Below are 10,714 nucleotides of genomic sequence, written 5' to 3'. Positions count from 1 at the left end.
CACAAAAGCGCATAATTAAATGTTAGGTTTGGGAACCACAGGACATGGGTCTGATGGGCTCCTCTTGGCTGTTCTTGCAGCCAGCGGGCAGGAGGAAGAGGTGCAAGAGTGGTACCACTTGAAGTGGTGGCACGGGGAAGGCAGCACAGGTGTGCCCCTGAGCCAGCATTCCTGCCAGCAGTAAGGAGACAAGGAGTTGTCTCCTCTGACCTTCCCCCTTATCTCATCTCACTTATTTGCTGGCACATTCCAGCTGGGTTACCCATTACTCTGACATTTCTACACCAAACCCTCCTCAGTGAGAAAGTGAGGCAGGGGGAGGGAGGACAGGGTTTGAGCTGGGCAACGTGACTCAGCACCTCCCAGTCTGCATCCCTCACAGGGGACTACAGGCAATTAGCGCTGATTATCAGATGCTGCAGCTCTAATCAAAGAGTGTCTTGCCAGCCTGAAGTGAGACTGATGTATGACAGCAGACATCGGGGCTCTTTAAGATGGGTGGGAGGAGGGCAGAGTAGAAGAGCATTTTATGGAGAGCCTGGTGCAAGGCAAGGCGGCAGTGCCCCTGCACTCCCTCTCCGCCTCCTCGCTGCCCATCTCGTGGGACTTGCTGCTGCCTGAGCGCACAGGCGAGGGATGTCTGATGGGTTGGAAGAGCTGTGGCCAAGCCAGCTTTGGGAAGGGTACCAATCTGCTTCAGGCTGCAAAGGAATTGTTGCTGGGCTGGAGAGGAAGTCTGGCACCCTCCTGTGTGCTACACAGGGCTGGGGGGATAGGAGGTTGCTTTGTGTGTTAGTCACGGGGAGCAGCAAAGTAATGGATTAGTTAATCCAGGGATCCCAGAGGTGCTGGCAAATCCTGCTGAGAGTGGATGGAATGGGATTCTGTGGCTGGGGCACAGGCAGACGTTGCAAGGAAGATGATAAGGTCGCTGCAGCTGAGGGGAGGCACCAGAGGAGAAGTTAGTATCAAAACTGTTTTAATAAGGACAACAATAAGTGCATGGGATACAGAGTAGAGGCAGAAAGGATATTCCACAGATGTGGGTCTTTGGTCTGGAGCTTGTGTTACAGTCTGGGAAGCGGCGGGCAAGGGAAGCTCATCCTGAGAGCCAGGGTCCCCGCCCTGGAGGGTGCAGGGCTGATAAGGCTGATCCTGCTGGGTGCCGGCGGCCAGAGCTGGGGACTCCTTGAAGCTGCTGCCTGCTCCGGCTTGGTGCCGTCGGCCAGCAAGAGGCAGCTGCCTGGGGAGGCTGGGGGGAGATGGGCTTGCCCGTAACCTCGAAGGCCTGAGTGCGAGCAGCACTCCTACCTACAACATGCGTGCACGCCGGAGGCTCTTTCTTCTGCTCTGAAGAGCTCCCTGCCAGAAGCAGCCGGGCGGTGGGTGAGCTGCGTGGGAGTGGAGCCTTGCGGCCGTGCCCCGGCATCTCCCCCCCGCTGCACACCCCCTCCTGTCCCAGAGAACAAGGGGGATCCTGTGAGGGTCTCTTCGGTGACCTCAGCCCCCGAGCATCTTGGCTTCACGCTGTGGCACAAAGGCGCTTCTGTGAGGGCCAGTTTGCACGCGGGACAGCGTGGGGGGGCAGCTCGTTCCAGGGCGGCTGTGTCACCCAGGGCCACTCAGCGAGGGGCATTAGCTGTCCTCCACGTGTACCCCCGAGAAGCGGCGTGCTGGAAAGAGGGGTCTGCCCGTGGAGAATGGGGAGAGGGGGCGAGGATGGAGAAGAGGTGGCACAGACCGAGCGGCTGCAGCGTGGGAGTCTCCTTGTTCTGAGGTGGGGAGCAAGGAATGAATTTCTAGGGCATGAACTGCAGAATTTGGTGACCTGACAACCTCGCCTCTGCCTCCAGCCAGCCAAGAAGTTTCTCCCCTCCCTGCTGTGAGGAAGTGGGTGTTGGAAAAGGAGCCATCGTGCTGGCCATTGACCGACGCTCAGCAGCATGTGGCAAGTGGAAAGACCCCTGCGATTATCTCTGTGCGTGCTCTCACCTCCTGAATGCTGAGCTCATGGCTTTTTCTTCGGGGAGGGAAAAAGAGAAAGCTCAGCTCTGTGGGGTTTGCCTTGAACCCCTGGCTGACCTCCCCCGGTAGATAGATGTGCTATATGGGAGGGTCTTGCACCAGGTGGAGCTGGGGAGACCCCCATCTTCTACATGCCAGAGCTGTTGGTGGGAATATTTCCAGGAGGGCACCCGTGCCAGCGCAGAGGGTGGTTGGGGATTTTGGTGGGAGGATGGGACATGTCCCTGGACATGCTGGCAGGCCCAGGCTGAGGGATGGGAGAGAAGGCGCCGGCGGGGGGGACAGAACGGGTAGGAAGGGGCTTGGGGTTTCTTTGTCACGTGGGAATGTCCCTTTGGTGTCTAAAGGCAGGGAGGCCGGGGAAGGGCTGCGATGCCGGGCGCTGCGATGCACGGCCCTCACCAGCCCTCCGCAGCAGCCTGGCCCAGCCCCGGGGAGCCCCCCAGGAGGTGGGCTCTCCTCCTGCCCCCCTCCGGCCCCCCCAGTACCCCCAGCTTGTCAAGGATGTCGCTCACTGGGTCTGCTGGTGACACTGGTGCCTGAGGGTGGGGCGCAGGGAGGTGGGCGAAGACCCCAGTGCCTCTGGCGAGGGGCTGTGATGGGAGGGATGGCCGTTCACACCTTGACTTCATCATCCTCCTCCTCATCAGCGTACTCAAAAGAATTGCTGCGTCCCCCCCGGGCACCAGTGTACCCCTCTTGCAGGCTGGAGAGCTTGGCCTCTTCCTCTTCCTCCTCTTCCTCTTCCTCCTCCTCTCCTTGGTTCCAGGTGGCCTCGGGGGACTGGCTGTCCCCCGTTGCTTGTGACCGCCATGAGCTGCTCCTGGGGCTCTCCCACAGGGTCTGCGTCCGGGCCTGCCGGGGACCCTCACCCTTCGCCGAGCTCCGCGGGGTGCTGGTCCCACCGTAATGACGGGCCAGGACCTGGGCTGCCCGGTTAAACTCTCCCGCCTCAATGGTGCAGTCGTTCCAGTGCCCCTGCCATGGGGTCCCTCTGGGCGCTGCCCCCGGCCCCGAAGCCCAGGCAGGGTCCTCCCCAATGCCCTCGATGGCGTGTGCCTCTCCGTTGGCATGGACCGACAGTCCCAGCAGCGAGCTGGCCCCCGACAGGCTGCTCGGTCTGGAGCGGTCCCAGGGGCTGGACGTTGCCTTGTCCTCTCCGTGGGGTGCGCCCAGTGCTGGAGGGACCCCGTCCTTGGTCTCCTCACCGCACGGGAGGTCTGGGCCATCCTCTCCCACCTCGCTGCCATTGGTTTCGGAGAAGCTCATCACTTGGAGAAGCTCGCTCATCAGGGAGGGCCCCAGGTCCAGGCGGAAGGAGAGCAGGGAGTCCGAGCGCGTCAGCTCTGCTTCCCCGGGGAAGGCGCTTTCTTGGGCCTTTTCCAAGCGAGGGCCGCGAGGGATGGTGCAAAACCCAGACTCCAGCCCTGCGAGGCATAAGGGATGGCTGGTGAGCTGGGGGGGAAGCCTGCCTTACATCTGCAGGGGACAAGGGACACTGCCACCGAAGTGGGGCCCGTCACGCTCCCCTCGGTGGCTCTGGCCTCTAAAGGACAGGCCAGTGGCTGTGTGGACACCTCCAAAGCCCAGAGTCACAGCTGAGGGTCTCCAGGTGGGCTCTGGGCTTGGTAAGATGCTGCTGGGGGCTGAGCCAGGCAGGTGGGACCAGGAGATGGCAGCATTGCCTCAGCCTGCCTTTCCTTCTGAACCCTGCCACCTCCTCCGGCTGCTGCGGGTCCCCCAGACTCCCCGAGACCCTCTGCCCCAGACTTCCCTCCCTGGGGAAAAGCTGAGTCACAGCCCAGGGCTGTGAAGGCCAGAGAAGAGCCACCCAGCTGTCCTGTCCCATCCCATCCTTCCCACAACCCTTCCCCAAGGGTCCCTCCTGGACCCCGGCTGGCAGGGAGGGATGTGGGTGCAACAGGGAAGGGTGGGGACTGGGATCCTCAAGGAGCACGTGGAGATGGAGGGGTTGGCACAGCTAGGGACCGGGTTGGGGCATCTGCATGGAGGTGGGGAAGGCCATGCTATGGCTCCCCTTGACCTCGCTACCTTGGTGTGGGCATTGCCCCACTGTCTCAGCGTCCTCTTTGCCTTCCTCAGGGAGGCTGCTCATGGGGAAGGTGTAGGGATGGGGGGAGATGGGGGACCCCTCCTCATAACTGCTTCATACAGGCTGCCAGCTGTGTGGGGCTATGGGGGAGGGAGAGGAGGAGAAACCATCCATGCTCCACTTTGGGGGGGCATCTGGGAGGAGACCCTCCAAGGGCAGGAGCAAGGACAGTGGTTGAAAGCAAGGTTAGGGTTATCTCCTTGCAGGGATTACCAGGACTGGGTACTCTTAAATGTCCTGTGTCTGCTGAGGGCCTAAAGTCCCTCGGTGGGGAAACTGAGGCAAGGAGTGATGGACAAGGGCTGCACCGTGCCTGGGCACGAGGCTCTGCCCCGCACTTCACTCACCGTAGGCCTGGTGCGTTTTGGAGAACCTGTTGGAGGCACTTTTGAAGGAGAACTTGCTGGTCAAGCCCCGGCCGCTGCTGCTGTCATAGGTTCCCTCGTTGAGCTGTGGCAGCGAGATGGCGTTCTTGATGATGGGCGAGATGGCTGGGGGGGCGGGTGATGCCCCGGCTTGGCCCCCGCCGCCCCGGCTCCTCAGCGGCGTCCGGCGGACGTGTCGCAGCGTCCGGGCGAAGAAGTTGTTGGTTTTGGCTGTGTCGGCCCCGCCGTGGTTGCTGAGGAAAGAGGTGTCCCCGAAGACGTCCCCGCCGCGCCCCACGTGCATGGTGTGCCGAAAGTCTCCCAGCGGCGGGCTGATCATGTCCGGCGTCAGCTCCGACTTCAGCCGCCGCTTGCCGTGGGAGCCCGACACCCAGCTCAGCACCGGCAGCTTCCCCAAGCTCATGTTGCACCCCTCACCTCTCCTCTGCCTTTGAAAAAAAAAAAAACAAACCCCAAACCAGCCCTTGACGGGCTTCCAGCACTGGGGTGGCCTGTCACATCCCTGGCCTCCCCATCACTCCTGCTCCGATGCTCTTGAGGGACCGGCTCATGCCACCTGGCCTTTCAGCAGGTGGGAAGGGTGTCTGTCCCCTTGCTTCCCTGCGCTACGTCGTGCTCATGAAATCACGCCCAGTGGGAACGTCTCTGCTGGCGAGGATGACGGGGGTGTCCTCAGGGGGGTGTCTGGGGTCACCCCCCGGTGTTGCGGGCACTGCTGGAAGCTGCGTCTGGCTGCGGGCTTAGGGGTTAATCCACCGTCTTCTGCTGCCGCTGGGTGAGCCAGGAGCTGGTCATGGATGGGGCAACGGGTGACGGGAGCTTGGGGTGGGATGGCAGGGCAGGCGCCTCGGTCCCCTTGTCAGCCACCTAAACAAAATAAGAGGCATGGTGAAGCCCTCGGAGAGGATTTCCTCAACCACGCTGGCTGTACCCCTGGGACTGGTTGGGGAGGTTAAAGGAGGTGCACGAGCAGCGGTGGGGAGGTTGCTACTGGCTGTCCCCCCTCGCCTTGCCCTCCCCTTGGGGAGGAAAGAAAAGTCTTTACCCCAGAACACATGCTGTCCCTCACCCCTCTGACCTCCCTTGGTGTGCCTCAGTTTCCCCTGCCTGCAAAGCAGCTTTGCCAGACCCATGCTGCAACGCAGGCTGAAGATTTCCCTCCCAGGCAGCGCCTCCTCCCAGAGCAGTGCCCTGCCTGGCTGCCCAAGGCTCCTGGGGCAAGAAACCTCTCCTTCCTTTTTGCTATTCAGATGAACCCTTGGGAAGAGGGTGAGGCCTGGGGACTGCGTGCTTCTTGGGGAGGAGGGGCGGCAGGGCGAGAAAATGCAATATTTGTATATTGGTTGGTTTGTCCTCCTCTGGCTGGATGCCCGGGTGCTGGGCAGACATGTCAGAGCAGCAGAGAGCCGGCGGTGCGGGGAGGGCAGCTGCTTTGCAGACAAGGGAAACTGAGGCGCGCCAAGGGAGGTGATTGCCCAAGGTCAGAGGAGAAGGCAGGATGGGTCCCTGCACTCGGACAGATCCCAGAGGTGCCAGGGGCAGGCGGGGAGGCAGCGGCTGGGTGCATGACGGTGGGGGGCTGACCTCCCCGTTCGGTGGGGCGCTGACCTCCCCTTTCAGCGGGGAGGGCACTCAGGTCAGCAGAAGCCCTGCTGGTGTGTGTGGCAAGAGGGAGAGGGCGGGTTGGGGAGAGGAGAGCATTCGGGACGCGGGGTACCTCGGAGCATCAGTGGTCTGGGTGCCTGCCTGGGGACACGTCCCTCCCTGGGCTCAGTCCCCGCTCAGGGGATTAGGGGGACAGGATGGAGCTGGGACCCTTCAGCAGGGCGGGCTGCGGAGGGTAGCGTGCCGAGTAGACGATCCAGGATGGGACCCCCATCGCTGTGTGGCTCCGTCCATCTCCCCCTGCCACCCTGCCCACTCCCCTGCCTGTCCTTGGGCCACCTCGGAGCAGTCAGGCGGTGCCAGGGTGGCAAAGCCTCTGGGGAGGGGGAGCCCTGGACACGAAGCTGCTTTCCTGGCTGGCTACATGTGTTTTTGCTTTGCCCTGGCCTTGTCTGTTCACCCAGGGCCCCTCTTATCTGCCAGGGGTTAATGCACGGGGAAGGGAAAACAAACCTCCCCTGGCAGCTCCCAGCACCATTGGCTGCCTCCCGGGGTGGCAATGGTCAGTGGCAGCTGGGACGGTGGCAGACTGGCTTCCTGCTGGCCCCCAGCTCACGCTGTCTGCCTCCCACTCACGGGGGCCATGTGGTGCTGCCTCATGGCCAGGATGGACCAGGCACGTGGCAGATTTGGGGTGGGAGGACAACTGGGGGAGTAATTTCCTCTCTCTGGCAGAAGCCCACCCATAGCCACTGGTCAGGGCTCTCCTGGAGTTCAAGGAAACCACTGGGGTGGTCCCTGCAGCACAGCAGGGGTCTAGGGACCACAGGGAGAGAGATGTGACCCCATATTTGAGCTGTCCCCAGCTCCCCCAGGAAGGCGTGTAACCCCAGCGCAGGGTATTAGGTGAGTTATAGCCCTCCAGTTTTCCTTTCTCTCTGCGTGTTGGAGCCCCTGAGAAACCTAAAGCGGAGGCTGTGCCATTCAGCATGGGCTGCACCAGGCAGGGCTACTCGAGGGGTGGTGTGTGCCCCCACACCCCCAGGTCCCCAGCACAGCAGAGATGCCCTGCAGACCCCTGTGGGGGTCTGGGGCTGGCAGCACCCTGGGGATGGGGAGGGGAGGCGAGGGAAGGGGAGATGTGGGAGGAGAGCATCCCCTTGCTCCCTGCCTGCAGAACTATTGAGTGGGGAGCCGGGAGGAGGAAAATGTTTCTCCTTCCTTGTCCCTTTGCCACCACGGGACGCAAGCCAGCACGTCCTGGCCCCCGGCTCTCCCTGCCTGCTGGCAGGCAGCAGGCACTGGAAGACGAGCGAGGAAGGGAGGGAGGCAGCTGGTGCCCAACCCTACCTGGATGGCAGGTTTCTGCCAGGCCTCTTAGGCTTTTTCTCCCTCTGATCTCCCCATTTTTTCCTCCTTCTCTCTGCCCCTGGTGCATCTCCCTGCTGGCTGTGCCCCTTTGAGCGCTCTCCTCCACCCAAGTGGACTCCTTCATGGCAAGGAAACTCGTGATTCTGCGGGCAAAGGGTGACCCGTGCACTCTCCTCTCCTCTCTTCCACTGGGCAAGGGGACCCTCCATCTGGCCACCCATCCCTCTGGACATTGCTTCCCTCCAGCAGCCCACCGCATTCGCCAGCCCCGGGAAACGACGAGTCCACAGCCCATCCCGACCTCCCCTTCCCCAACATCCTCTCCCTGGCTCCCTCCTCGCCTCCTCTGGTAAGCCCCCTGCCCTCAAAAGACCAACTGCTGGCACCTCCTCCTCCTCCTCTTCCTCCCAGCCTGGCCTCCCCCGTTTCCCCCCACCCCCCCGAGTTCAGCTGGTTTCCACTGGTTTTCCACTCACCAGGAATGGCCAGAACTGTTCTGCTTGCTGGGAAGAGCGGAAACCAGAAAGGGGGGGAAAATAATCCAGATGTCTAGTTGGCTGGAGCTGCTGAAAGCAGCCTCTTCCCTCCTCCTCCTTTCCTTATACCATCACCAACACACCCTCCCCCCCCGCCCCCCAAAAGGGGACATACTCCAAAAGAGGGCGAGGAGACGTTTGGGGTGGTCTCAACAGGGGGAAAAGTGGGTGGAAATGGCTGTGGGTGGCCAGGAAGGCTTTTCCAGCCTTCCCGAGTGCCGAAAATACTCCCTTTCCCCAGAGGGAGGGAGGCAGAGGCTCCCCCGTTGGGTCACTGTTCTGGGATGGGGGAAGCCGGCAGAGACAGGCTTTTGGGGAAGGGAGAAAGGGGCTCGGCTGGCCAGGCTGGGCCTCTTCCAGCTCCCCTGGAGCAGTGCCAGGCAGTAGGCGGACAAGCCTGAGTCCGACTCCTGTGCTGCCGGCTGCTATATATATAGAGAGTTATATCTCTCTGCATAACAAGGGTATTTTTCCGAGCAGACGCGCTGGGACATGGAGGAAGGCTGGGGCTCCAAAGGCGGGCAGTTTCCAGCCATCCTCTCCCTGCCCTCTTGCCCAAAAGTGCTCCCTTTCTTCCTCCAAACCCCCAAAATTGAGGTGCCAAGAGCCTGTGGGGCTTCAAGGGGTATCCAGAGAGGGGTGTGGGAGGGGGGTCCCCGCGCTGCCTCCCCCCATCCTTGGGACTCCCTGCTCGCCCTCTTTCTCTCCTGGCTCCCCTGCAGTCTGTCTCCCCTCTCCTTGCTCCCGCTTTCCTTCCTCCCGGTTTCCTGTTGCATTCCTGCCTTCTTCTTGCTTTCTTTTTCGTCATCCTCCCTTGTCTCCATCGCCTTGCCACCCCTCATGCTTCTCCCCTCTCCAACCACCCTCTCCACCCTTTTCCTTCTGCTCCCGAACCGCCCTCTGCCCCCACCCCCCCCACCCCCCCCCCCCCGCCCCCAGCTCTACAAACTGAGGAATCAAAACTTTCAGGATTTACCTCTTCTGAACCAGGGTTATTTTTTTTTTTCCCCGTCCTCCGGCCGAAAAGTTGGGAGACACTCCCCGTGGGCCCCCGTAACTTGCTCCGAGGGTTACCGGCGGTACGTCCCAGGGCAGAGGGGGGCAGAAAGAGGAGGCATGCCGCCCTCCCTTTCCTCACCGCTGTCCCCCCCAAGGCTGGCTCTCCCGGGCTGACGCCCCGATGCCACTGGAGAGAGGGAGCGAAGCTGGCGGGGAGGGGACGTGGGAAGGAGGAGGGCGGGCTGCAGCACTGCCGAGCCAATCCTCGCCTCAGCAAAGAGACCAGAGAAAATGAGATTTATTCCAACTATCCAGGAGAGAAAACTTCAGGAACTTCTCTGCGGCTCCCCCCCCCCCCCCCCCCCCCCCCCTCCTCCCCACTTCCCCAGTTCCATTTCCCGTCCTCCGGCATCGGCTGCCTCCTGCTCCTGGGTACTCGCTTCAATGGATTTGGGGGAAGGGGAAAGCTCAGGTTGCTGGCTAACCTGGTTAGGGGAGCCCGGCCGGGGGTAAAAGGCAAGGAGTTTGTCCCCTGTGTGTGTGTGTGTGAAGCCTCGAGTATCAGGTAGGGTCATCCCATCCCATGTTGGATGGGAAGTCCCCGGTGCCCACCACGTAGTGCTGCCAACCAGGAGTGGGCTCTGGAGGGTGGGTGGTCATGCCAGGACCTGTGGGTAGTGTTAGGTTGAGCATTAGCAGTATTACAGCCTCCCCAAAGGCTGTGTGGGTCAGGTCAGTGTTTGTTACAGGGTCAGGACAAGCGTTACGTGGTTAGGACAAGCGTCACGGGGTCGGGACAAGGGTCATATCGGTGGCAGCACGTCAGATCAGGGTGAGGGGGTGGCAGTGGGTAAATTCAAGGAGGTGCTTTTGGTGGCAACCAGGGAGGGTTTCTGCCCACGCGTGGGACACCATATCCCTCTGGCATCACGCTTCATTGATCTGTCATTGACCCTATCAGTGTCAGAGGGGCAACCTGCTGGTGGGCATGGCATCACCAGTGCCACTGGTGACCGTGATGGCCTCCGGGTGAGTCTCGGTGGCCCTGCTGGGGAGCGCTTGGCCAGGCACAAGCACCTATTCAGGGCCCTGTGGAGGAGAAGGGAGGTGTCTCTGCTGGCGAAGGCAAGACAAGACTTGTTGGGGTTAAGCAGGGCCTGGCTGAAGGGATGACAAGATGTCTGCAGAGGAGATGTCAAAATGGAGCCTGGCCTCTCGCCGGGCTCAGGTGGCTCGTGCTGGAGTGCCCAGGCAGGGTCACCTTATTGCTCAGAGGTTTTGCTAAGCAGCAGTAGGGTTTTGGCACTGTTCTCAGCCTCTCCCCCGCAGGCTTCTCCTCTGTGAGACGCGGTAGTTGGGGTTTCTGCCTTTGGTGCACGTCTTCTCCGTTAGGAATTAAGAGCACGTGGACTGCGCATTTTGATGGTACTTCTGAGCGGGTTTATGTCTTGCAGGGAGAATGGGAGCTTAGGTTTGAGTGGGGGGAAGCTGCTCCACCAGGGCAAAAGGATGAGAAATCGTGACCTGCACCCTCCCTGTTTGCCAGGGTTGTGGCAGGCATCTCTTCCCCTACGTCCTGCTCAGAGGAAGCCAATGGGGGGTGATGGGAGAGGCAGGAAAAACACCTTTCCTCTGGGTTTCCTCCTTCTGCATGGTCTGCCAGGGCATCTGCCCCCCCA

At 61.5% G+C, this 10,714-nt stretch overlaps 1 protein-coding gene across 2 annotated transcripts; it reads right to left on the bottom strand.

Annotated features, from left to right (window-relative positions):
* Positions 1 to 962: 962 nt before the first annotated feature.
* CDC42EP1 (CDC42 effector protein 1) lies at positions 963 to 9,280 on the bottom strand. 2 transcript variants are annotated; one of them, XM_042792645.1, is made up of 3 exons: positions 9,013 to 9,280; positions 4,486 to 5,391; positions 963 to 3,452 (listed from the first exon to the last, which is right to left on the bottom strand). In XM_042792645.1, the coding sequence occupies exons 2-3, from the start codon at positions 4,925 to 4,927 to the stop codon at positions 2,641 to 2,643; spliced, it is 1,254 nt and encodes a 417-aa protein (XP_042648579.1). In that variant the 5' UTR covers positions 4,928 to 5,391; positions 9,013 to 9,280; the 3' UTR covers positions 963 to 2,640. The 2 variants fall into 2 exon arrangements, with proteins under 2 accessions (XP_042648579.1, XP_042648580.1); XM_042792646.1 differs by lacking the exon at positions 9,013 to 9,280 and adding an exon at positions 7,977 to 8,058.
* Positions 9,281 to 10,714: the final 1,434 nt, after the last annotated feature.

Source organism: Tyto alba, unplaced genomic scaffold (assembly GCF_018691265.1).
Source record: "Tyto alba isolate M040663 unplaced genomic scaffold, T.alba_DEE_v4.0 Super-Scaffold_2, whole genome shotgun sequence".
Classification (NCBI taxonomy): domain Eukaryota; kingdom Metazoa; phylum Chordata; class Aves; order Strigiformes; family Tytonidae; genus Tyto; species Tyto alba.
Note: the sequence above shows the minus strand (reverse complement) of the source record. Positions and strands in the feature narration are given on the sequence as shown.